Source organism: Typha angustifolia, chromosome 11 (assembly GCF_048772165.1).
Source record: "Typha angustifolia cultivar Huaian chromosome 11, ASM4877216v1, whole genome shotgun sequence".
NCBI lineage: Eukaryota > Viridiplantae > Streptophyta > Magnoliopsida > Poales > Typhaceae > Typha > Typha angustifolia.
In genome coordinates this window covers 16,112,845-16,140,107 of record NC_133249.1, presented here as the reverse complement: position 1 = coordinate 16,140,107, position 27,263 = coordinate 16,112,845, and the positions used below count along the sequence as shown (strand labels likewise).

At 35.4% G+C, this 27,263-nt stretch overlaps 3 protein-coding genes across 4 annotated transcripts; 1 reads left to right on the top strand and 2 right to left on the bottom strand.

The window, feature by feature from the left end:
* Positions 1-121: 121 nt before the first annotated feature.
* Positions 122-7,026, bottom strand: LOC140770775 (uncharacterized). Its single transcript, XM_073112043.1, has 11 exons — positions 6,607-7,026; positions 5,894-6,237; positions 4,905-4,982; positions 4,570-4,672; positions 3,868-3,956; positions 3,132-3,243; positions 2,783-2,836; positions 2,443-2,491; positions 1,392-1,486; positions 1,208-1,320; positions 122-641 (listed from the first exon to the last, which is right to left on the bottom strand). Exons 1-11 carry the CDS (start codon positions 6,973-6,975, stop codon positions 296-298), a joined length of 1,752 nt encoding a protein of 583 aa, XP_072968144.1. The 5' UTR covers positions 6,976-7,026; the 3' UTR covers positions 122-295.
* A 687-nt stretch (positions 7,027-7,713) lies between these two features.
* On the bottom strand, positions 7,714-10,660 carry LOC140770482 (signal recognition particle 19 kDa protein-like). Of its 2 annotated transcripts, none has more exons than XM_073111694.1 (4): positions 10,554-10,660; positions 10,152-10,348; positions 9,963-10,062; positions 7,714-8,122 (listed from the first exon to the last, which is right to left on the bottom strand). In XM_073111694.1, exons 2-4 carry the CDS (start codon positions 10,326-10,328, stop codon positions 7,992-7,994), a joined length of 408 nt encoding a protein of 135 aa, XP_072967795.1. In that variant the 5' UTR covers positions 10,329-10,348; positions 10,554-10,660; the 3' UTR covers positions 7,714-7,991. The 2 variants fall into 2 exon arrangements, with proteins under 2 accessions (XP_072967795.1, XP_072967796.1); XM_073111695.1 differs by having other exon boundaries at positions 10,448-10,557.
* Positions 10,661-11,855: 1,195 nt separating this feature from the next.
* Positions 11,856-27,016, top strand: LOC140771311 (mediator of RNA polymerase II transcription subunit 25). The gene is made up of 15 exons (XM_073112792.1): positions 11,856-12,043; positions 12,675-12,705; positions 13,815-13,878; positions 16,385-16,515; positions 17,510-17,719; positions 17,824-17,889; positions 19,059-19,269; positions 21,569-21,636; positions 21,722-22,516; positions 22,877-22,930; positions 23,915-23,943; positions 25,033-25,101; positions 25,215-25,299; positions 26,141-26,227; positions 26,310-27,016. Exons 1-15 carry the CDS (start codon positions 11,946-11,948, stop codon positions 26,718-26,720), a joined length of 2,409 nt encoding a protein of 802 aa, XP_072968893.1. The 5' UTR covers positions 11,856-11,945; the 3' UTR covers positions 26,721-27,016.
* The last annotated feature ends 247 nt before the right edge of the window (positions 27,017-27,263 follow it).

The following is a 27,263-nucleotide window of genomic DNA, read 5'->3' as shown; positions in this document are numbered from 1 at the left end:
AGTTACCTCATTTACATGCTCAAGAACCAATACGGAATTAATAATAGCACCAAACTCTCATCAATCTGATGGCCCGACTATGAACTATTGACTAGAAGTCACGATGTATGCATACAAGATCTCAACTTTAAACATTTTAAAATAATAAACATAAAAGCAGTTTGAAATCTTTACATAGTGCGAGCGTGGAAATTCGAGTTGCCCTTAGCAAGCAGAATGTTCCAACAATGGACAAATAGGTGGTGGTTAAACAAGCGGTGACGCATTAAATAACATAAACCATATTATAGGTTGCTCATAAAAAATTCCTCTGCACAGTGCCAGAGGAGAAGCGAGAAGTCAGTCCTTGCGCCATATTATCTTGATCCAAATTGACCTTTTGCCGTCCTGCTACCAAATCCTTCTCACGGTCCCAAGGTTTCCATGGGTGAGTACCCTCCCATTCCCTTTTCTCTTTATCTGGTTCCTTTGCTTTCTTTTTCTTCTGGGTGTGGCTGCTTTCCGCTCGGTGCTTCTGGAGAAGAGACATTGACCGCTTGGATGAGTTATATTTATCTACCAATGCCGCATCTGAGCTTGGTCTTTTCTTCTCATCATCTGCTTCTGCTAGTGCTTTGGTTTTGTCGTAAGCTTCTATGTAACTGCATCACACAATGAAAGAGAGTGTTGAGTAGAAGTCACAGCTCAACTCCAAACAGGACAGATGCCTATAGTATAAAGAAATGCACAGCCATAGTATAAAAGAATTGACATCCAGACAAATGCCTACAAGAAACATGCACTGGTGAGCATACACTGCAAGTCTGGAACAGATAATTAGTTATCATTTCCCTGGCCTCAAATCAAATTTTTAGAACAGAAACTGAGGGAAGACAACATTATAAGTTTGAGTAATACAATGCAGTACCCCAATGATGCGGTCAGAGATAGACTTCCTTTTTCCGTCAAATAGGAAATAGACTGACTACTTAGACCAACTACTTCAGACAAGCATGGAAGAGGCCCACAGCATACTCTATACAGATAGGACAAGATCCATGGAGACAGAATCTAACAGAAGACACGGAGTTCTGATTATACTTTCTTAAATATAAATCAACAGAAGAGTAGGGTTAATGATCATAGCTGGATTAATCATGCCCTACAGAATATAAATCTTAAAGCTAAAATAACTTTCTTAAATAAACACAAGATTAGAAGGCCATACTTCTGTTTTGCTTTTTGAGCTTTGTCAAGAGGGTTGTCAGTCCAACTGCTGGTATCACCACGTCCTTCTTTACCTGTCCTACTAAATGATGTTGACTGTGTGGTCATTCCAGGCTGAAAATGTAAAAGTAATATGCCCTTTCAGTACCAGAAACATGAAACTGACGAGAAAACCAGGCACTCACTTTTCTCTCAGGCGGTAATGTTGTCATCCACTCATCCCTTTTTGGTGCCTCTTTTGCAATTGCAAGAAGTTCATCATCACCCTCCATAGATATACCTACGCCAAAATGCGACTTTCAGCTCCTGGCCCAGACAAAGTTGCCAAATATGTTTCAATTTCTTTTTATGTGCCGATACTATATAATAATAAGTTAATAATACCATATAACATTAAGAATCTTCACCCATATGTTTTTGTATAAATATACATATATGCTTCTTAGAAATTGCTTATTTGTATATTTACCTCCCAAAATCAAATTTACATGTATGCCCATCTGCATACTCGCATCGCACTGTTGGAACTAGGTAGGCCAAGGATCCCTAGATTTTTGGTGAAACCTCTATTATCCAGGGGTTACAATCAAATCAAGGACAGTAATAAATAAGATTATTTGCAGGTCAATGAGATTGGGGTAAATAAAAGTTAATTTACTTGTAGGGTACAAGGCAAAGCCCAAAAAGACGGAAAACAAATGAACCATAACTTCCCAGCAAATATCCACATCACATGCTTAACTTATCATTTCTCAGCCCCTAAACAACCTTAAACAAGGTTTTCTTTAAGACAACTCTACTTCCGAAAAAAATCTACCTAGGTATTGCTATCTTTCTATCATATCTCACACTATAAAATGAAAATGAATCACTATATTTATTGAAATATCCAACTTTTCCTTGCATTTTCCAACTGATACAGCTTATTGGCTTCAGAACATATGTTGAGTATAACCTATACATCTGAAAATAAATAAGCTGAGAGATTGACGACTTCACAACTTAATCAATCTCTTGTTGTTTGTATGATTGTGCATTTTCACCAACACTTGAAGAACGAGCTAAAAGTTCTCATTTGAAGTTCAAAGTCCCACCAGAATGAATGCTAATAACAAGATATCAGTCTTGTATCATTGAACCACTAAAGTTGACTAGTTTGAATGAGAGCACAAGAATTAATGTTCCAGAAGTTACGGAATTTAGGACAGTTTTATTATCAATTTTAAGATAAATGACCTTGCAATCGCCTCCATTGTGCAGCTTCACGCAGCGCTTGCAGCTCAGCCTATACAAATAGTAAAAGATATGTCAATAGATTTGCAGTCACTAAAAACACCCAAGGAAAGGAAAAATACAGATAATGTCATACAGAAATAAATATAGCATTAGTTCATGTACAAGACTACAAGCAACTGACCATGACATCATTTTGGACTACTTGAACATATTATCAAAAAAAAAAACAAAGAAGGAAAGGAAGAAAGAAAGAAAGAAGAAAAAAGAGAAAGGGAGAACAATTATTTGTCATTGACAGAGAAGACAAGTCCAATACAAGAAATATCTCAAGAAATCTTACCTTAAACTTTTCTTGCTCTTCTTTAGCTTGTATTTTATCATCTAGAGCTTTTCTCTGCAAAACAGTGAATGATTGCACTCAAACATCAGAAACTAATAAGACCAAGATCAATCACACTAAATTGCAAGATTCAGATGACCAGTAATTCCAACAGAGCTTCTTCCATAAAATGCCAAGAGGCCTAAACATTAATAATAGAAACAAGCAAATACTGTCCAAAAAATCCTGTGGAGGCATTAAAATCATATAGAGTTCAATAAGTATACTATGCAACAAGAATCTCGTACTTGGTTACAAGATTCTTACTCCAAAAAACAGAGTTTCTTTCTTCAAAGTCTATAACCCATACCTTACCAGAATCCTGTAAATCTTTGAAAGCCTGGTTCAGTATCACAAATGCCTGATGTGCTTGTGGATGAGTGCATTTGTCCGGATGCACCATAAGAGATAACTTCCAATATCTACGGGAAAACAGAAAACAGTATTAATCTGCCAGGAAAATAACTTTATTAATTTATTACTTTCATGAAGAGTTAAACTAATAAAAGTTGAAGTGGCTTCAAGAAAATGAAATTATTGCACACACAGAATGATTGAGTATCAAAGGTAAAACTACATACAATAAAAATATATTGTGTTGCATAATGTATTATTACCTAAATTCTTTAGCTATTCGTAATCTATTTTAACTATTCATTAATTTTGGGAACTTGGGTTAATGAAAGCTAAATTAATACAAAGGCATGGAACACAAGATACATTACCACAAACACATGGTTGCATGATAGTATGATATTGATAAAGCAAAATTCTATCACAACTAGGGGTGGCAATAGGTCGATTTAGCTCGCATTGTGTACATGATTTTACACTTCTTTCTTGCTTGGAACTATTATTTTTAGCTCTGTTGTGATTTGTGATGAAAATATGCAGCCCATTAAAAGAAAAGTTAGAAAATTTATTGTTCTCTCCTTCCCCCCTTTAGGTGCCCATATATGCCAATAAAGAATAATGGAAATCCATATGCAGAATTCTAAATAATTGTCTACATGGCTGATAAAGAAAAAGGATAAATAATATATCACCTTTTCTTGATGTTATCAGAAGACATCTTCCAATTTACTCCAAGAACCTCATATGGTGAGTCAACATCTGCTCCAGCAATTCGGGCTACCTGAGTAACAAAATAAAGAATTGAATGATACATACTTGTCATAAAACACTCACTAAGATTCAAAAGAGAAGATACACATTGTTCTCAACCAATCAGTACTTATCAAGTGCTCTCTTGTAGGTCAGATCACCAAATACTTGGGACTATTAGTATCATAAGAAATATTGAGACTACAATACCAGAGGAAAGTGACAATGTAGGAAGACAAAAAGATCAACTGCAAACATATTGCACAACAAGATAACAACAACAAATATATTCTGTTCTTAATAATACTACGACAATAATGTTACTGCAGATAATTTCTTTACAATGATTGCTTTAAGACATTCAATACCAACATAACTATTGTATTCATCTGCACACTGAAATATGACTTGACAGTAGCACCTTCGGTTATTCAGGATTTATGGATCAACAGATTGAAGAAACAGATAAATAGGTTTAAGTTGTGAATATGACAGCTTTGCTAATAGCTGGTAACATTTAGCTTGGAAGTGAGAAAGATGGATTGCATTTAAGTAACCTAGCTGCATATACATGGCCTAGTTCAGCATCTGAAATTCTTCGGGTTTACTTCAAAAGAAAAGAAGGGGAATTAAGAAAATAATACCTCCTCGAATCGCTCGGCTTCATTTGCAGATTCAGCTTCGGCAACCATGGCAGGTGGAGGGGGGCCTATGAGTAAATCATTGTCAACTTCCACATCAGCATCCCTGAATTTTTTTTCATATTATTAAATCTTAAATTGATGTCATATTGTGGAAACATATCTATAGTAAAAATAGCAGTAATCCACAAGTAAAACATGCAAAAGACCCAGAAATGGAGAATAAATATAAAAATATGGCAAGATAGTAAAGAAGATGTTATACTGCAATTTAAGGATGTAATAGATGAAATATAACACTATAATGAAATAGAACTGACACTACCGAATTAAAATACCTAAGCAAACTCTCAGCCTGAGTCAATTCAGCTGCTGCAGCCATTAACTCACGAGATGGCATTTCAGGACCAATTAACCTGCAGGGACACATAATCTGTGTGTAAAAACAAAGTAATGCAAAATAATGTTCCATCTTGTCTCATGGATGGCCCAAATAAAGATGAAAGAATAAATCCATAAGTGCAGATCAGAGCACTTAAATACTCATCAAAGGAAATCAGCTAAAATACAAGTGTGTTGACAGCCAAAACAATGAAAGGATCAATCAAACCAACAGTATAAATCTTTTCAAGAAAATAAAGCTGAAAATAAGTTGGATCATAATACGAATCCAGGATAAGATGGTCAAGGTCAAACCTAAGTATCATGTAGGGCCTAAAAACATGTTAAAATCATTCTGAACCTGATTAGTTTACTAATTTTGAGAAAGTGTGGGTTTGGATGCTCCTAGTTAAAACCGAATCCTTTCAAGGTATACAGATCTGTTCCTCCAAAACCATAAACTATGCTTTAGCCTTCAACTCATTCTGCTATGATGGTCATAAATGTTAGGTCAAAATATAATTAAATTCTCTTACCATCTACTTAACTAGCATTTAATTGCTTGCACAGCTTTAAAGTAGTTATAAAAATGCCCCACCTGGGTTTTGTCGCTAGGATAGAGTTCCTATAAGGAAGTCGGCCAAAATCATAAAGCAAGTCACTTAGCTAAGTGAATGACCTAGATTTAGATATTGTGTCTGATATAGACATTCACTCATGGGAAATGAATCAAACAGAAAGTTATAAATTGAGTTTAATGTCAAATTTGGAAGTATAGGATGCCAACAAAATAGATATGCATACTATCTATAAAATTTAACCATAATAAGTATGACTGGAGCAAAATATCGCATGCGCTCAAAAATCAAAATAGTGCAAAATTTATCCCTAGTAGAATCACATTTCAGACTTATTAGGCAATGTTAGACGGAATATATGATATTACCTTTTCTTAGTAGGAGGTGGAGATTCCTGCTTCTCATTTCCTTCTGTTGAGTGCACAGCAGCACTATCGGTTTCCCTTTTCATATCAAGATTGGACGACAGAGATTGCCGTCTACTCGGCGATGTGGAATTCTGAGGCTGATTATCTGAAGGTTTAAGATGTGTACGCAATACAGGGCCAATAACATCTAACGTGGGAAGTCCCATGGGAGGCAGCAAGTAAACCCCACTTTCACTCTGTTTTAGCTTTAGTGAACTGAAAAGTTTCTTTAGAAGTTTCAACAGCGACTTATTAGAAAGTCCTGCCACATCGACACCTTGACCATTGTCAATCATTTGGAGAAGCTGCACTTGCGAGGAGGAAAAGAAAATGAATGGAGGCTATAGACAGACCATGACATAGAAAAAGTAAAATATGACCCAACTCAATGCTAATCGACTTTATCACTAAGAAAATTATCAGCAAAGGCTAAGGAAATTTCCATGCCAAATTGATAGCTGCGGTAATTGTGACTGTGTAATTTATCATTCATCATTAAAGTCTAATCTAAAGGAAATATGAAGTAGACACTATGAAGGCTAGAAAGAGGAAGAATTATGTAAGAACAACAAGAATCGATGTCTCTGGACTTGATTGGCCAATAGAAAAGTAATTTAAAAAAAAAACAAATCTGGGAATTTGACATCAAATTTTTCCGATGAGAAGAAGATTACCTGTTCGAGCTCGCCGGCCACATACGGGAAATCGCTAAGAATAGAACGGGCGATCTCCTGCGGCTCGGCAATCTCAGCCTTCTCCTCCTCCTCCTCGGAGGAGGAGGAGAAGGAGGAGTTCGAGGAGTAATCATCACGCCTCCTATGCGACTTCTTCTCGCGAGGCCTCCTCCGCCGCCGCCTTCGCTCCTCCTTGGAACTCTTCTTCCTCTTCTGGTGGTGACTCGATCTCTTCTCGCGCTTCCTTCGACTTCGTGGGCTTGGGCTTTGGCTCTCGGAGGAAGAAGACGAAGAGGAGGAGGAGGAGACGGACGAGTGGCGAGTACGCTTCTTGCTTCGGCCGCGCTTGGGTTCGAGATCTCTTCCCATATTTGTCGTTGTAGAAGAGGAGGTATGGAGAGAGAGTATCGGGGATTTTGTTCGAGGACAAGTGGATCGAGCCTTGATGACCGACTTGACCAGTTCCTTATCGGGTCGGATCGATAAGCTTTGGCCCATTGGGTCGGGATGGAGGGGTGAAAACGGATCGGATCGGAATGGATAAAAAAAATCCTATCCGATCCGGTTCCAGATCAGGATAGCCGGTTATTAAAATGTCCGGATCCAGATAGTCTTTTATGAAAAATCTGAATCCCGAATACGAATATGGTAGAGCTAATTTTATCGAATACGGATTCGAATAACAAATATCAGTTTACACGCTTAATAAGTACCCAATTCAATAACCTTACTCTCTCTATCGAATCTACCATAAATTCTCAAATGTGAAATGTGTGGCCCTTCCAACTCTAACCCTCCTTGTCATCACCAATCACCTTCCGGTTGCGACATCTCCACCTTCGCCTCCTTTGATCCCTCCTCGAGCTCAGTGACACACTAAGCACCAATCCCGAGATCCCCGCCGGTCACATATATGCCATCGGTTTCCAGGTCAGCCAAAAGCGAGGTGCAGATCAAGGCTTACACTCTATATTGCAATGGACACATATCAAAGGGCAACTCTTTGAAGTGAAAATGTTGGCACCTAACTACCAAAACCTTGAAGGCTAATAGGCGTGCGCTGAGACCATGAATAACACAAGCTTCCTTATAATAAAATTGTGAGCATCAAATCAAAAGTATTTAAGTCAACTGGTCATATTCAATCAAATTATTCCACCAAACCTCCAGTTCAACTCTCAATAGAACAAAAGCAAGAAAATATGGAAAACTCCAAGCTCGTATGAAAGCATAATGGGGTATAGAAGATGTTGACCAGCGATTAAGTTATCTGTTTCTCTCAGAAGACAGTTAAAAACATTGAAGGTTTGGGTACTCGGAATTTAATATTTACCAGTAAGCTAATGAAAGACAAAGGATTTTATGTTACAACAATTAGATTGTCTCTATTTTTTCTTCTTTCCCCCTTTTGAAGATTTTGAAGGTCCCGTAGTAGAAGTTGCTGCAGGCTCCTGTTTCTTGGTCCTCCCGTGGTGCTTGGGAACTAACTCTGCAACCCGAAACATGAGCTGCTTCCCTGTAATATGGCGATATGTTAGTGCAAATAAAGAATTAATGAGCATGATGGCTATGCTCTAGTGCTTAATTCTTCCTTTTCATCTGTAATATAAACATGAGATGCCCTAAGACATATTATATATTATTGAAAGTTCAATGGACCTACATCCTTCATTTGTCAACAGCTGCTGACCAAACATATTCTGTTGGTTCAGTGATTGCTATCAACATAACTTTTAATGCCCATCAAAAGGTCACATATTAGCAAAAAGTTCTAAGATATAGCCTTGAAACAAGTAAGAAAAGGCCCTTTCTTTGGATCCGATGACCTATAGTTTTAGCCTTGTGTCCAAAAGAAATCCTCTTTTTGACATGATCACCAAGCTAGAGCAACTAAAAGTACTATCTCACCTGAGTCGCCAGTATAAAGTATCTACAGAATTTAGGATATTCATTCAAAACTCAGATTTCCAATTCCAGAACTGACTTTGTTAAAACATTTTTGTGGTTCAGATAGGGCCCATGTTTGTTCGATCAATATTGCAAAACATTATATACTGAAAGTAATTGAATAGTGCTATTGATAAGCATCTTCGATAATTCGATCTTTCAAGATCTTGAGAGAGATAAGGTAAGTAGGGTACCATGTTTATTAGATCAATATTGTATCACATCATCTAGCATTTACTGAAGTAATTAAAAAATGTGAATGTCAAGTATCTTTCAAGAGCTTGAGAGAGAGAGAGAGACGGTAGCATCATTACATATAGGAAAAGACCTTAACATCATAGGCAAGATCAAAACTGACAATTATTTCCAATCAGATAACTGAATGTTGATAAACAGTAGCAACATTCTCCTAGCTTTCTTAAATTGCAATATCAGATTGATAAGCTCTCGAGACAAACTTGAAAAATACGATCAAAATAAAACACATCTGAAGCTCTTATATGCAAAATAGGAACAAAATTTGGGGATTTATCTATGAAGTATATATACTTAATGCCTTAAACCAAAGTTGAAGAGTGGAAATACATGAACACAAAGAAATATGAAAAACGAAGAAGGCACCTACCGAAATACAAAACAGGAAGAAATATGAAACATGAAAATGGCACCTACCAATAACTTGGCCTCGACATTTAAATACATGTATACGCGCTTGTTCTAAATACAGTAGTACGTGGAACTTTTGTAGTGTGTAGATGAAATCAAAAACTACATAACTAAGTCAACTATAACATCATGTTGAAATTAGAGAACTTATTATACACTAACCATAGTCAGGCCAAGAGCTTTGGTTAACAATAACAATGAAAATAATTTGTCATGTTTACATGTTATTAGTCAATAGATTTTATTCAAACCTCTAGCCTGTTATTCTGTTAAAGGAAGCAGGGGCATGCTGATTTGGGATGCTAATGACAAGCTTCACCAATGAAAAGAAAGAAAGGCACCAAAGGTTTTGGCAGCGATGCCAATGGCTCATGGATCAAAGCAAATCCTTACATTGCTCATCAAACAACGCTTCTGAGCTTAAGGATTTGGCCCAACTCCAGTCACCAATATTGGCATTAAAAAAAGTAGGAACTGATAGATAGATAACACATAAATCGAGGGTTTTCTTTCTATCTCACAGGACAAACAAATAGGATGGGATGGTTCTTTCTCACTTATATTTCTTGCCACACCAGCCCCTTTATTCAATCAATCATATGTTTAGCTCCATAAGAATCTGGTTAATTATATTCCACTTCCACCAATGGAATCTCATTCCAAATTCATTAAGACAAATCAACTCCAAACCAAAAATTAGATTATGCATAAGAATAGGGGCCCTTGGGTTCATCGATCCTTACTAGTAGCGATTGCAGGATTAACCAAAGACCCATCTGGTCTTTTCAGCTGCACCCTAACCCTCCCTCTCTGCATGAAGTCCCGAGGGTACGCCTTATCCAACTGCAACAATGTAAAAACCCAAATAATTTAACAAAGCCACACAAATCTACAAGCCCAAAAGCAACAAAAGTGAGCTTGACCATGTATACCTCAATGGCAGATGGAAGCTTGAGGTACCTACAGCAGTCATCAATCTCAATGCAATTAGGGTTCTCGCATGCTTTCTCAGCGCTAATCCTGCGGCCTTCGGCAATCGTCTTCTTCGAATTTATGTACACAGGGTAGAGCACAATCCACTTCTTTATGTTGGGCATCGATCCATCCATCGTTCACCTAACTTTCAGATCTACAAAGGAGAGAAATTTGAAACCGAATCATGCTTGTGTTTTTTTTACCTCAAAGTAATGAACTCAGTGACTACAAGTTGGACAGAAGGGATAATCACTAAGACAACTAGCGCATCAAATCAATCTCAAAGTGTTAGAAACAAATCTCGTCTATCTATGAAGAACAACTCTCAAGATTTGCTAGAACTTTGAGAAAGTGATTACAAGCCGATGATGCCGAGGCGAGGGTACGAGCAATGGACCGAGAGTAGATCTCTCTCGTCTTGTCAAACTGATCGTTTATATATGAGACATAGAGCATAGTATTAAATTACAGAGTTGGGTTTAGGGGCCCAAAATTTGAGGAATCTCACCGAAAATTGTAGGAGAGAATATGGGCCGGATCTATGAAGCATGGACCCATGGGACACGAACACAAGACGATACCGATACGGCAATATGATAAATCTTAAAGATATAAAATTAAATTAAAATAGGATTAGAATACGGCAATAAATAAATTAATAAATTATATATATATATAATCATAAATCACCAACTCACACTGTGTAAATCAAATAAAACTAAAATTTAAATTGATGTCACTGTTCACTAAAATTTAAAATTTAAATTTAAATCACCAACTCCCCACCTACCCACTAATGAAAAGAAAAACTCATCTACCCACTCCTGGTTGGTTGGGTCTGACTCGGATAGGGGTGGATTTTTTAAATTGGACATGGATATAAGTCCCATAGATTTTTTGGATTTAGATACAAATATTGAATATTTATCTACTCGCATAATTTTTAAATAATATATCCTATCCGCTAAACCCTAAACCCATTAAATATAAAAGTATTTTTATCAGCATAGTAATTTTTGAAAACAAATTACTCTTCTAAGTTATAAAAATTTTAGATAGAAGATGAGAGAGAAAACTAGTGCCACTAAACCTGTTCCAAATTATTTGACATAAGATATACGTAAAAGGTTAACTATTTAAGACAACCATTGTAAAGAAAAAAGAAAGTAGCAAAGACATGTCAAAATATAATATAGAGTCAGCTATTTTGAAATTGAAAGATAGTTCATATTCCATCCTGATATCTATCTGACATATTCAATCTGAAATATAGTAGTTCAAACTTCAAAGTTTCCGGGAAGGAGTAAATATCTTAAACTACAGTGGTAAATAGAAAATTTCTCAAACTATAGTTATAAATAGAATAATTACGATGACTTATCACCCCCGATTTGTGTGGTCAATATATAGAAAAGATCGTATATAGTTAGTTGTTTTCACCCCCTTAGCCGTTAGTCCTAGCTATGAGATATGACTAACATTTTACCTTTATTTAGCTTTTTAATACCTAAAACACGTATGATAAATAACATGCCAATAAGATAAGAGTGTTAACTGTTTAACAGTAATAATATAAGTAAAAACGTAAGGTGGTATTTGTAATAAACTTTAACTTAAATTTTATAATTATAAAGGAGAGAAAGTATTTCATTTGTTTTTGAGCAATTGCTTGGAAGTTGGCGTTATAGTAAAGTTTCTAGTCTCTCTCGCGTCTCCCCGCTCTTGTAGTCGGAGTCGGAGGAGAAGGGGGAATGGCGGAGAAGCAATTGATCATCGCGGTGGAAGGCACCGCGTCCGTCGGCCCCTATTGGCCGACTATCCACTCCGATTACATCGAGAAGATCGTTAGGTATCTCTAATCTTTCCCTCTCTTGAATCGAATTGCTTTTTTCTCCTTCTTCTTGATTTCATCGCTTTGTTGATAGAAATTATGCACGTTTAGTGGTCAATTAGATTGAGGGTTTTCTGGTATGAATGCATCTCTTTGTGGTGATTAGGGTATAGGATTTTTTTTTTTTTTTTTTTTTTTTTTTTTTTTTTTTGTGGGAAAGTAAGGTGATTAGGGTACTGGATTACCATCATCGCGTTACATAAAATGGTGTTATCTGTGTATAGATATGTTATACTTGGACTGTGACTGATAGATTTTAGAATTAAAGATACTGTTTTGGAGACTTCTCTGTGCTTCATAGAGAAATATTAGAATCATAGGAATTCTGATGATATATCTCGCCAAAGAAGCTAATGAAAATGATCCGCATAATTATGGCTGGAGAAAAATAGGTGAAACAACTTACAGACTTGTTTAAACTACCGCTGGTCAGTTTTACTTCTCTTCAGATTTGTTATTTTTACTTTCATTTAAGTACTTTTGTAGGCTTTATTATTTCACGGTCAGCTCATTTGTTTCTTAAAATTTTCTTCATTAGCCCATCTGCAGTTATATTTATTACTAACCAAAATTAGTGAAACTTATCTAGGTGTTTTTGCGGTAATGACCTGACTGGACAGGTACTTTCATGTAGACTTTGTGTACTCAATTTTTTGTTATATATATATATATATATATATTATACACATCTGTAAATGCACATTTTGACATTTTTTTCTTGATAAATTTATTTTCTTTTGATGATACTATTATCATAGGATGCCTTCTTGTAGCTTCAGTACATATTACTTTATCAAATTAAAATCATTTAATCATTCTAGTGCCTACAAACTAAGTTGTAAACTTAGTCAAGTAAGATTAATATTGAGATCATGTAACTATAGATGTCTATTAGCGTTGGTAATTCCGGATTTGGTGCACATGGCGAACATTCCCTCAGTTGACATTAATGATTTGTTGTTCTCTGTCAATTGCATGTAATGTTTGTCAGAATTGTTAGTCATCTTCAGCCCATTGCCTTTTCCAAACGGCTATTCTTTTGCATGAAAGAAGAACAACACAATATTTTGGTGCTTATATCACTATATGGTTCACTATTCACACTTCAAGCTTACCGGAAATATAGTCAATTTGCTTAGAATGCTAGTTTGTGATTCAGATAAGTTCAACTCCCTTTGAGGAATCTTTATCCTAACTATACGTTCACTGCCTTTATCCTAGATACTAGATATTAGCTCCATAGCTCGTGAGCTATGAGTATGTAACATGTAACGTCATTCTTTTTCTCCATTCTCGTCAGACTTCTGGGAGATGCATTAGTTGCCTAAAGTTGCATCAATTGTGCGGGCATTATTTGACATAACTGTCAAGGTTTGGTTAAAAAGCTGTAGAGATGTCTTAAAGTGTTCCTCTTTACTCTGCTCCTCTAAGAAGGCCATGTATGGGAGGGAAAAAGCTGTATATATATAAGAGAAATCTCAATGATGCTGCGTTCTATTTAGATAATTAATGACATTGAAGTATGAAATACTCGACTGACCACAAGCATATAGCTTTAGGTGATATTTCCCCTTATTATGACATTTTTATGCCATTAGTTGTTATTGTTGTGATAGATTATCATATTATAAATGGACTTATTTCTTATCAGTGGAAGAGAATTTTAATTTTAAGTCTAGTTCCGATTTCATAAAACATTATTTTCTGTATCTTTTTTGCTATTTTGCAGAAATTATCTGGTGCAAGTCCGGAGCTTGCTTTGGTTGTCTTCAATACCCATGGACCCTACAGTGGTATGTGCCACTATTGGATTCATGTTTTTATGCCTGTTTTATATATTCGATCCTGAATTGACGTTTGAAAGAACTTGTTTATTTGATGTTTTCTATTTAACCTTCATTCTTTCAGTGTCTCAAGTCATGCCAATCAATGGTTGTAGTTGTATTTTCCAATTGATTCAGAATGAAAAATGTTCTTTTAACTAGAGGGCACATAGTTGGACTGTGCCTCATATGTTCATGTACAGCATGTCACAGTCAATATGGAATAATCTGCCAATTCTTGCTTGGGTGTCACTTCTTACATTTGCATTGTCTTATAATGTTTTTTTAGGCCTCTTCTCATACAACACAGGCTTGGCTTTTTGGGCTTTACTTATGTTGTTGCTAATTTGTCATCTCTACAATATGGTTGGTTAGATTCTAGGGAACATGTCATATAAAAGAAGTTTTTTCCTTCTACAATGGGCTGTTACTGATGCCAATTCTAGAAATGTTGGCAGATCCTGACCACAGAAAATGAAGCAAAAGAAGGGATTGCTACAATATCTACTAGGAAATTTGTCTGGTAGAATTGTCTTCCCCTGTGGTTGTAGTTTTACTTTGACTTGAGAATAGGGATAATGCCTCGAAAATGGAAGACTCTATCTTCCTTGTAGCCTACTTATTTCAACTTATCAAATTATAACAGCAGAAAGCCATAAATGGCCCCCTTATTTGAAATTCCTCCTTGGTATTGTAAACATCACTTTCCCACTAAATCTTGTTCACTTCATTATGATTATCCAAGTTTTACAAATCCTGTCATATATTGATCTATTAGAATCTGTTCCCTGCTCTGTTAGACCTCTTTTAGACCATCATTCCATGACATTAACACTTCTCACCCTCTTTTGTTTCCTTTTCATCTCTCTTATCTTGTCTTAGTGAATTCTAAAACAGTGATGTTGCAACCTCCTTTCCCATTGCGTTTGACCTGAAGATGATGCAACGTTCTCATGAAAGCTAATTGGTTGGTGCTTTAATGTTAGAACACATTCTCTTTTTCTTACTAGCAGTGTTAATCCTCATTTGTCAGTAATAGCACTTGTTAATGTTTGTGCTATGCTAAGCCTTGGTTATCTATAGCACAGAATTTAGGATATAATATTGCCATCAATTGCTAACCAGATATTATCACATTAAAAACTAATCACACCTTTTTAAGCTTATCTCATATGTTTCTTTTGAGAAGTAAACTATTTTGTAATCAAGCCTAACATTGCAAATTTTGGTCAGTAGTTAGTTAACATAATAGGAAGTTCTGCAAATACTATTATTATCACTATTTATTTTGCAGCTAAGAGACATGATGTATCATTTTTCTTTCTATATAATAAAACAGAGCGTTGCTTGGAATCCACCAGAAATTAGATAGAAACTCTCAAAGAGATTAAAAAATCTTTTTAACGGACTGAATTCTGCATTATCATAAGTATGTCTTTATATCTTTCATAGAGGAGAAATTCTAATCCTAAAGACATCAGGACAGCAACTTAATTAAAGGAATTATGATTCTTAATCCCAAAGGTTTATGTTTGAAATTAAACTGAAAGAACTAGGACTCTTATTCCTACTAGATTTGTTGGAGTCATAACTTCTTATTGAACTAAGATTTATTATCCTGATAGGAATTATGTCCTGCATTACATAACCCCAGTTGTTAAGCTATATTCTTGAGAGGGAAGGAAGGAGAGTGGGAGAGAAGGGAGAATCAATGACAGAAGAAAATTTCAACAAGTAGAGCAACTTTTTTTGTACAAGGTATTGCCTAATTACTAGGGGCCCGTTTGGTTTGAGTTTAGGGACCAGGGATCCCTAACCTCGTTCAGTAATCAAACATCTTTTATTATTATTATTATTATTATTATTATTATTATTATTATTATTATTTTATACCTAACCAAGTTTACTCTCCTAAAAATTAAGACTAAGAATAAACCAACTAATCAAGTTTGGAGCTTAGTCTCAAACCAAACAAGCTCTAGAAGTTTTAGTGATCCTTTACATATAGGTTGGACTAAAGGCTGCTTTTGAGGTGGTCAAACTGAAAGAATTCCATGATGGTTATGTTTATAACTTTAATGTTGGAAAATTAGATGAACCTAATGACATAGAAAGTCGAATTCAGCCCTAGCACTCAGGCTTTGGTTAGTATCATTGTACTCAATTTTTTGTTGATAAAAGGAAAGGGCTCTTTTCTCTTTAAATTGTCACTCGGGAGTATCTCATTTTGTATATGTTAGCCAATGGCACCCTAGTCTTCTTGATGCTTGATTAGAATGCTGGTGTTATGGACTACATTTCCCAAGACATCTCGAATAGTATTCCTTGAGCGATGGAAAATGGCGGACTTGCACAGACTTGAATAGTCTGTAAATCTGTATTATTTGAAAGTTTATTAAATATTTGATCTCTTATAGCATTTTAGACATTTTTCTACCAGATTTACAACTTGAAAATTTTATCAACTTCTGTACAGCTTTCGTTGTGCAACGAAGTGGCTGGACAAAAAATGTGGATGTCTTTTCTCAGTGGTTATCAGGCATATCATTTACTGGTGGTGGTTTTAGTGAAGCTGCCATTGCTGAAGGTCTTGCTGAAGCATTGATGGTATGGAATAATGATGTGATTTCTAGATCTGCAAATTTATTGTATATGTGATTGCGATGTTCTCTATTTACTGCATCTTTGTCTATATTTAATGATATATTCTCCTTTTTCTATCACAGGATTATAACATGACAGGATAAACAAAGAAATAAGCTTATAGCTTGCAAAGTTATAATCTCACAAACTTATGATTCGAAATGTATTTGTTCTTAAAAGTTAAAACTTATATAAACTAGTTTGCAGAAATTGAAGGTTGTAGATTGTATCCTAGAAGGCAGTGAGAGGTAGTACAGAGGCTGGTATAAGGGTCTTAGTTAGGATTGATTTGGCTGAAATTAAGTTGATATTTGGTGAAAATTGATCACCACTGTATTATCCGTAGAATGGCCAAATTATAATTTTTGTTTTGACAGTGATTCAGTAGAATGACTATATCCTTTATTCCTCTTTGTTATCTAATGCATGCTATTCTTGTGCTAGAAAGCTATCTCAATAAGATAACCGTCGGCTATAGCATCATAAGTTTATAATATGGTTCACCTGCTCATTGCCAAATTTCTTCACTCTCTATTCTACACCTAATAAGATTAATAATCAATAATCCTATAAAGGATAATCATACGATCCCATCCATATTATTCCTTTAGAATATATTTTGAGTTTGAAATAAAGTAAAGAGTGTCTCAGTTCACAAGGCTCCTGTTTACCTAGGGTTTGGGAGAGAATATATACACAACCTTAACATCATTCTTGGAGAGATAATATCATGCTAAATGACAATGTCATGTCTCGAAATAAAATCTTGGAGGTAATTGAGATTTGAACTAAAGTTACTAGAATTGGCATTAGGATAAGTGTCTTGCCATGCTATCTAATGTAGTAGAATTGAGTTGGGTTAATATTTCACTTTAACATTTCCAGGCTTGACTAGTATTCACTTTGGCATTGGATAGTTGTGAGCTTTAATGTATTATATCTTTGTACCTAATGACAGATGTTCCAAGGGTCTCCTAGTGTGAATCAGAGTCATCAAAATCATGAAGTACAAAAGCATTGTGTCCTTGTTGCTGCAAGCAATCCTCATCCTATGCCTACACCTGTATATCGTCCTCCTGTTCCAGGTTTAGATCACAACGAGAATGCTGAAGCATTGATGGAAACATGTCTTGCTGATGCTGAGACTGTAGCGAAATCATTTAGTCAGGTGCTACATAAATTGTGTTATTTATTTTTGTAGTACATGTGCTTATTCATATCCCAAGTTTATTCCTCAATATTTCTGAATTTCATATTGCTTTCTGCTTGCAGTGTTCTGTATCATTGTCGGTGATATCACCTAAGCAACTTCCAAAACTGAGAGCAGTATATAATGCGGTACTAGTTATAGCTACCTTTGTTCTTATATTTACTCTACCTGCATGTTTCTTCAATAATCATGAGTGATCTAGCCTCTATTTATTTTCTTGGATTATATGCATGTATGACGGCAATGGGTTATTAAACTCTGCTTTTCCAAACTTTAAATGTGTCATGCTAAACATACATGTATAAGTGGGAGTGACTGTGCCAAAATATGCATGTAGTTTCCCAAAGTTCGATATTGTTTTTACATGCTCTTCTAATGCTTATGATGTACCAATTTCCGTTTTCTTGTTTCAAAATGCTCTTCTCATGTTTCAAAATGCTCTTCTCATGCTTTTGAAGTACCAATTTCCATTCTAAACATACATGTACAAGTGGGGGTGACTACCAAAACATGCTTGTATTATCCAAATAAACATGTATAAGTGGGAGTGACTGTACCTAAACATGCATGTAGTTTCCCAAAGTTCAATATTTTTAAAAAATGCTCTTCTCATGCTTATGAAGTACCAAACTTTATGTGCTTGTTTCTATGCTTCTAAATGCTCTTCTCATGCTTATGAAGTACCAATTTCCATTCTAAACACATGTACAAGTGGGAGTGACTGTACCAAAACATGCATGTATCATGCATTTTAAGTTTCCTAAAGTTCGATATTGTTTCTAAATGCTCTTCTTATGCTTATGAAGTACCAATTTCCATTTGCTTGCTTAGTTTTTGTTTTAACCACTCATTTATCAAGTTCCAAGATTTTATTTTGTCTGCAAGCATGTGTGTGTTTCATTTGTATATGTGCCTATGCATATTTTTATTTTTCCATCTGTGATTGATTGCCCACCAAATTTTTCTGAGGAATAACTATTTTTCTATCAGCTTTTGACATATTTATTGCCTTAAATTGTCAAAATTGTACTGATGTATCTTATTAGTTATCATACTCTAATTCCACCTTAGTTTATTGGGCTTTGTCAACATTGAATCTTGTGATACATCATACATGATATACTTCATTGTTTTCTTCACTAGAAATCATCAAATATACTTCATGGTACATTGTTCTTTTTCTTCTATTTGAATTTATTTTGCTCTAGGTACATATGCTTTCCTACTCCATGAATATGGACATTATGAGATACATTATCAGACAGTGAGTACTCACATGCTTTTTGGTATGTTATAGGGAAAGAGGAATTCTCGAACCGCAGATCCATCAGTGGATCATGTGAGAAACCCTCAGTTCCTTGTTTTGCTCTCTGAGAATTTTATTGAGACCCGAGCTGCTCTAAGTCGCCCTTTAAATGGAAGCTTGCCCTCGAATCAAGCCACAGTAAAGTTGGATGGGCCTTCTGCCACGCCTGTACCAGGGCCACCTTCAAATTCTAACTCATCAGGTCATACTTAACTACTGGTGTCCAATAAGCTAGATTAGATATATTGTTGTCAATCTGCTTTTTAAAATCAGATGTTGGATTCTTTTGTTGTGAAGCCAGGGAGATAAGCTCTACGACATAAGATTATGTCAGAAACTTGACACAAAGCTAGGCCTATCCATCCACTTTTATAAGAAAGATGTTATGTGAGTGTGTAATAAAAAATTAAAAACCTTGCAGGGAAAAGATGGTGAAAACTGAAAAGACAGTGAATTCTTATAAAATGATTAGAAATGGGTGCAGCAAAGTAAACATAGGAGCTGCACCTGATGAAATGGTGGACAATGAGTTGGAATGTGCATATGATAAGATCTCCGTAATTGGGTCCCTCCAGTAGAAGGAAAGATAAGTATTAAGACCAAATGGATGGACTTCGTGTGGAAGAATATGTAGATCTTTAAACTAACAGACACTTAAACCAACTGATTGATGGTTAAGAAATATATATATATATATATATATTTATTTATTTATTTATGTATATATTTATTTATTTATGTGTGTGTGTGTGTGTATGTATGTATGTGAAAGGTTGTCCCAAAATAGTAAATCCACTTTTTTTCTTGTATTTCTTCTACATAATGGTCATATGAATTCTCTTGAATCAAGGCACAACACCCTGTGGATTGAAAACAAACTATTTTCTTGTACAACCTAAGTTTTTGCCATTACTAGGCCCATGCAAGGATGGCCATGCTGATTCCGATAGGCATGACACAAGCCAGGCACACCCTTGCTGGCACATATTGGCACACCTTTAATAAAAATTTTATGGTATTTAGAGATAATTTTGGTTTTTTCCACGACAATCTTTAGTTTTTGATTTAAACATATATATTAAAGCTTACATTAGAATTTTTTATTCTTAGATTATTTTTGTAAATGATTTATTTTATTAAAGATATAGCAATAGTCAAATGATATAATTGAATACACTCATTAATTGACAATAATTAAATAATTAAAATTAATACCTGGTTGAACATAGTTAATATAGCATGTTCCTATATGAAACCCAATTTAAATGAATTTGACTTATTAATTTCACATTTTTCTCTAATCATGCTGAAATTTTAGCTAAAAATTATAAAATTTGGGTTTTAGTCAAGTCAAATGGAATTAATATAATATGTTCCTATACCAATTTTGACCCAATTTGACATATTAATTTTGATTTTTAAAAAAATTTTGGGAAATTTTAGGGCAAAAATAATTTTTTTTTTCTTTCATTCCTACATTTTAAAGAGTACTTTTGTAGATCTAGTATCAAAATGCTAGATCTATGTAGAAATATTTTCACAAATAATAGATCTAACAAAATTGAGTTAGATCTAACATTTGTACACCCCAAATTAACTTTTAAAGTGTAAAACAAAATAATTTAAAAAAAAAATCTGTGTCGACCAGCATGAATTGACATAAGACCTTGTTGGTTTGGCAAGGGTTGGTGTGTTGACACGGGGTTGTGCCATTGGCACAACTTGTATTGGCCGTGCCACTAGCACAACCTCTGCTTGGTTCTGATATTCCATCAGTATAGCAAGTGTTGACTGACACGGCCATTCTTGACTCCACTTAATGTTGTTGTATATATATTTATTATTGACATAAAATTCCATGCATATTGATATCTGTTGGTAGCATTTACATCACATGATGCACATGACAACTCGAAGATGGATTAGAAGGTTCAAGGTTGATACTTGATAGTAATTTCAGCTGGATTGGTTAATTAAATGCCATTTATGGTTGCCATCTTCTTGTACAAAGATGTATCCTTTTATCAATGATTCCATCATTGAACCATATGATAACTTTCTGGCTCACTCCCTGGAGAATTATATATACACACATACATACGTATACCTATATATATATATATATATATATATATATATATATATATATATATATATCACACTTTGTTTTTCAAGAAAACTGCAGCTTTTAATATGCTCTTTGCACTCTTGAACTTGGTGATTAGTTTCCGCTGGAAGTTTAAATTATGTGAAACTTGGCTTGAAACTCTTAATGTAGGAAGAAAGCTATTTAGGCATTAACATTATTTTCACCACATAGAAGTGAAGAAATCAATTTTCTTTTTGTTTGAAATTGAATTTAGAATATATGGGGGTATGCGTTTGTTTCTTTTGAAATTTTATTTGTTGTCCATATTAAATTTGTCCACATAAATAGGAATAGTTATTGGAGATAATATTTTATCTTGCTTAGTGATTATGAAATGTTGGTCTTTCCACAGCGAATGGGTCTATGATGATTCGTCCACCTCTAACAGTTGGAACTATGCCTACTGCGACTGTGAAAATGGTAGGTTAAATTTTTAGTTGGTAATATATTTCCATCAGTTTGATTTTCACTGTGATATCATCATCTCACCAACCTTCCTTCTCAGGAGCCAAACACTGTCCCTTCTATGGCACCTGGACCTGCCTTTCCGCATATACCATCGATTCCAAATGTTGCCTCTCAAGGATTATCAAGCTTGCAAAGTTCTTCACCATCTCCCATTTCACCAGAAATGAGTGCAATTAATGATGGCGTGCAAGAACATAAGCTGTTAGTGAACACCGGCCAACAGCCATTACGTCCTTTAGGACCTGCTCAGGCAAATGTTAGCATCCTAAACAATCTTTCTCAACATCGCTTGATGAATTCAGGAGGTAATTCTAATGGATTACCAGCCATGGGAGCAACATCTATCGCAGTGCATATGTCGAACATGATATCAAGTGGAATGACGTCATCTGCAATCTCAGGCATTTCATCTATATCTGGATCAGGACCACCAGTGGCTACTGGACAAGTTGCACAAAATACAGCTCTGACTTCATTTACATCAGCGACCTCTAATATGTCTGGCAGTTCAAACATCGGTATTTCATCTGCATTGAATAATCTCCAGGGCAACATTGGTTTGGGTCAGTCAGTATCCAATGTAGGACAGGGAAGTCTGACATCAGGTGCACAAATAGGACAAGGTGGAATTAGCATGAATCAGAACATAATGAGTGGTCTTGGGACTACAGGTATCTCCTCTGGACCAGGGACAATGATTCCTACACCAGGAATGACTCAACAAGCAGGTGTACATTCTCTTGGTGTGACCAACAATTCTTCAATTAGCATGCCTTTGACTCAACATTCTAATGTTCAACAATCCCAGTCCAAGTATACGAAAATTTGGGAGGTAACCTTTTGCTACTGTTCCCTAATGCATGCTTAAGCTTACATTTTAAGTTTAAAAATGTTCAATACTGTTTCAATATGGTATTGCAAAAAGAGAAAGCGATAGGATTTTGAATTTCCTTGCTAGGTGTTATTGATGGAGCTGATTTCTTTGTCTTATTGAATGTGTGTAAAACCTAACCATACCCAAAAGAGGTGTAAAATCTATCACTCATGTAAAAACTGCACCATCTGTCTATGATATGACAATTGCTCCCTTCATATATAGAAGTGTTGTTTAAGCGTCTGTATATTAATTGGAAATTTGGAATATTTTCTTTAGAAGCTCACTTATTGATCTTTTCTTTTCCAACTTTTACAGGGAACCTTGTCTGGACAAAGGCAGGGACAACCTGTATTCATTTGTAAACTTGAAGTAAGTGTACATTTATTATCTTCTTCAGTTTCCCTGCATTCAAACTTCTTTTATATTCCAAAGTAAATAAGGACAGAAGAATCTATTTCTCTGAAATATTAAGAGCTAGGTACATATTTGTCTTGGCATCTTGAGGGTGTTGTGACATTGTCAACACAAGGAGGTAGCGAGAGGAAAGATGAGGTAGAAACTAAAAAGTAATCTTGAAGTATTGATTGCAAAGGATTGTGAAAACAACCATCCACTAAATGAATCGTAAAGTACTAGTGAGTACTGACTAATCTGGCATGTGAATCATAACATTTGACAAGCACTAGGAACAAGGGCGTTGTGGTGAGTCTCTACTCTGTAGTTTCTACTTCCCTCTTCCTTTCTCTGGCTTCCAATTTTTGAACTGCGGCAAAGGGTCAAATACATATTTGGATATGTGTAGGATTTTTGAAAAAAAACCGAATATGGATTCGGATACGGGTAGGTTTTTTTTAAAAATCCGAATACGGATACGAGTACAAGTCGGGTTACCTGCATAATTTTCTAAATAATTTACAGTTATTAGTTTGTTTATTTGAATAATGAATACTCATATTATTACTAATAATGTGTATTATGTTTTTTTTGTAGAGATTGATTTTGCTAAGTTTATATGCGTTTGACATGTAAGAAATTATTTTTTTTAAAGCTCTTAGTATTTTGTGTTAAAAAAAAGGTCATAATTCGTTTAAAATTTGATTCATATTCATTTAATATTCGATTCGTATCCAAAAATTATCTGTATCTATTTAATTAGGATATGATTTTAAATTTTACTATCCGTCCAATATTCACATTCAAATTCATATCCGGACAAAAAATATAGATCCAAATATGAGTTGAGCACTATCTAATCCGTTTTCTTCTTATTTATAACTCATCCAAAATTTATTTGAATAGCGTGTATTCTGATGGTTCCATTCTTGGCCATTAACTTGTATGTTTATTTGGCAGGGTTATAGGAATGCATCAGCTTCAGACACGTAAGTTGATAATTCTTTGACAGTTTCTACAAATGTTGACTAGACTGTGCTTATGAATATTAATGAATAATGCCTACTATATTGAGTGACTTGTGCAATAGTTGAAGTGTTAACATTCTGGGCCTTCATGCAAGTTCTTCTTAAGCCTCTTAGAAATCATGCCAAATTACCTAAAAATATAAAGAAAAATGAACTTTAAAAAAAATTCTGAGTACTCGATGATAATGCTACAGTGAATAATAGATATTTGGCTAATTCTTTATGGCAGTTTTGTATCATACTCTTATTTAGTGACGTGAACAGGCATGTACAGAAGTGTGCTAGCCTGTGGAACATGCAACTTATCCTCGTATAATAGTGAACAAATAGCTCATATCATGAACGTAAGGAAAAGGCTTAGATCAATAGATCCAGAGCTCAACATAATTCGTGAATGTTAAACATCGAACATGCATAATTCACAGCTAGCTTGCTGCAATGATAATTATTGGTATAAAGGTACAAGACTTAACAAACTTGAACAACTAAACTAATCCTATGAGGTCACAATGTTGAAGGTCCTCATATTGAGGGTCTATATCTATTTCTCTCTTTGCTCAGCTGAAAGGGCATGATCAATGATCTAGAATGATTTATCCTTACACGTGTACTCAACATCAAGGATCCCTCTTCAAATTTTTTTTTCTATTCTCTAGTATTATCCATGGGATACCATATAGTGAGATTACCAGTTCCATCCCCAGTTCTAGCCCTATGTTTTGTTTTCCCATGGATACGCATGAGATAGCTAATATCAGAAGTTATTCATATAAAATGATATCATTTCCTTGAGGATTTGATGTTGGTTTCACTTTAAGGTTCTGATGGTAGACCATCTTTCCCTTCACAATTTTTTAATTTTGCACCAGATGAAGTTCCTACTGTTATTTCTTGATTTTATTTTGTTCAAACTTCAAACGTGCTGGAATATTCTTAACGTTGCTTGATTTGAGATTTTTGTCCACAACTGTAATTATCTGCTATAAGATGTTCTGAACTACAATAACTGAATTATGACAACACCTGGATATGTGCTTCCCGATATTTCAGGCTTGCAGCAGATTGGCCTTCAACAATGCAAATTGTTCGCCTCATAGCCCAAGAGCATATGAGTAACAAGTTATATCTCAGTCCTACTCTGCTTCCTTTGTTACTATTATATGGATAACTTGTTGCATCCAGGTCATCTGATATTTTTCCTATGTTGCTACTTCATTTGGCATTCTACAAAGGCAATATGCTGGTAAAGCAGATTTTCTGGTATTTCGGACCCTAAATCAGCATGGCTTCCTTGGACAACTGCAAGAAAAGAAGCTGGTACATGCCGTTGTGCAATGCTTCTCTTCATTTGATAATCTTATGCTTTGGTTGGAATTCCTGTTTAATTGTTTAAGCATTTTTATATTTACTCTTGTTAGCACCTTCTTAACAGATTAACAGTGTTCTCGTTAGCATTTATATTACTATTCAAATATCCGTTATTTATCCAGCATGGTAATTCTTTTATTCAAAAATTAAAGTTGTTAGCTTTTCAAGGCATTTCCAACTTACAAGGGTCTCACCTAAAGTAAGTGAGAGTTTGGGGTCTTTTCAGTTGGTTGTTTGTCCACACAATGCTGCAATGTTCTTACTGGTTGATGTAACAGTCATCACATTCACTTGGATAATCCATATGCGATTCTTTAACGTCCATGTGAATAAATAAATATGAAGTTAAATGCTTATCACCAGGTGCAGCCAAGTGCATCCTGACCTTGTCCTTTTATTGATATAAAATAAATTAGGTGCATCCAAGAGCATCCCAACTTTGCTAATCTATTTTGGCATAACTAGTCAAAATACTTTTAACTAATTTTTTTTTTCCTGTTCATTTAGGCAGTGTTTGAGATTATGTTAAAACCCACAATTGCAGCAATTCTTCATCAATATAACATGAATACACTAACTGATAAGTGTTCAGTACATATGAATTTTTTATATTAACCAGTTGTTTCATTTCTTAATATTGTTTATGTATTCGTGCTATCAATGTGAAATTTTATTAATATAAGAACTGATATACAATCCGAGTGGCTTTGTCATGACTTATTATTTGATGATATGGAATTTGATAAGTTGTCTCATTACCAAATGTTAACATGCTACCATTTTGTTTTAGTGTGCAGTTATCCAACTACCTTCACAAACATTGTTACTGTCTGTCTCGGACAAAGCAGGCCGCTTGATAGGAATGCTTTTTCCTGGGGTATGTGGCTAGCTCTCATAATTCTCTTTTTTTTCCTTTGCATAAATGCTTCTGCCTCTAATTAAAGGCTTTCATGGTCTAGGATATGGTTGTGTTTAAGCCACAGGTGCCCACTCAGCAGCCACAGCAACAACTACAACAGCAACAGATGCAGCAGCAGCACCATCAAACACAGTCACAGCCACACACACATCTCCAGCAGCAGCAGCAGCAGCTGCAGCAGCAGCAACAGCTCCAGCAGCAGCAACAACAACTCCAACAGCAGCAACAGCAACTCCAACAGCAGCAGCTTCAACAGCAAATGGGTCAGCCGCAACCGATGCAACAGCAGCATCTGCAACAACAGCAGCCACACTCACAGCAGCAGCAGATGGTCGGATCAGGTCTTGGTCAGCCTTTCATCCAAGGCCATAGCAGGTCTCAGATCATGTCTCAAGGGAAGGTGCCATCACAGGGGCCAACTAACATGTCTGGAGGAGGTTTTCTACCTTGATGCACTGTGAAAGCATGTGAAAGGAGACTCGAGATTGAGGTCCGGATAAGCAGATGACGCTAGTAATTATGAGTGTTGTATTCCCATCATGTGTATATGGTATCTCGATGTGTGTCAGAGTATGTGGCAGCTGTGGACCTTGTGTTATGGCTAATTGTTTATGAACATCTTGTTTGCCATATTGATTATATCCATTTCTAGCATTTGTTCAGGTTTCAGAGAAGGATATATCCTGCAACTTTTGTCTCTAGCATGTTTACATGAACGTTGGTGCTTGATAGGTGTATTTGAATTTATCCTTCGCAGCAAAAATGTAGATGTCTGGGACTTCTATCCATCTCTCCTTTTCTAGCGGTCTTGTTTTGGTTTAATATTGAGGGCCATGGATTTCTAAATGGAGGACACCTAAAAAACGAGCGTTTGGGAACGTAGGAGGTACTTAATAAACGGAGAGTTCTTCTATGCGTGACTTAAGTATCTATATCGGTTATATCGGTTTCCTTTTAAAAAGAGCTCTGTCTCTACGTCTTCTGGAAAATTTCC

What these genes read in the sequence shown, in the direction of transcription:
- LOC140770482 (XM_073111694.1), bottom strand. Translation starts at nt 10,328, where the DNA reads ATGGATGGATCGATGCCCAACATAAAGAAGTGGATTGTGCTCTACCCT. An exon ending in AGCTTCCATCTGCCATTGAG is followed by an intron (nt 10,063 to 10,151) that starts GTATACATGGTC and finishes ACATTGTTGCAG; the next exon opens with TTGGATAAGGCGTACCCTCG. An exon ending in TAATCCTGCAATCGCTACTA is followed by an intron (nt 8,123 to 9,962) that starts GTAAGGATCGAT and finishes GCCATATTACAG; the next exon opens with GGAAGCAGCTCATGTTTCGG.
- LOC140770775 (XM_073112043.1), bottom strand. Translation starts at nt 6,975, where the DNA reads ATGGGAAGAGATCTCGAACCCAAGCGCGGCCGAAGCAAGAAGCGTACT. An exon ending in CCACCTCCTACTAAGAAAAG is followed by an intron (nt 4,983 to 5,893) that starts GTAATATCATAT and finishes GTGTCCCTGCAG; the next exon opens with GTTAATTGGTCCTGAAATGC. An exon ending in ACAATGGAGGCGATTGCAAG is followed by an intron (nt 1,487 to 2,442) that starts GTCATTTATCTT and finishes ATTTTGGCGTAG; the next exon opens with GTATATCTATGGAGGGTGAT.
- LOC140771311 (XM_073112792.1), top strand. Translation starts at nt 11,946, where the DNA reads ATGGCGGAGAAGCAATTGATCATCGCGGTGGAAGGCACCGCGTCCGTC. An exon ending in TACCCATGGACCCTACAGTG is followed by an intron (nt 13,879 to 16,384) that starts GTATGTGCCACT and finishes ACTTCTGTACAG; the next exon opens with CTTTCGTTGTGCAACGAAGT. An exon ending in AATGCATCAGCTTCAGACAC is followed by an intron (nt 23,944 to 25,032) that starts GTAAGTTGATAA and finishes CCGATATTTCAG; the next exon opens with GCTTGCAGCAGATTGGCCTT.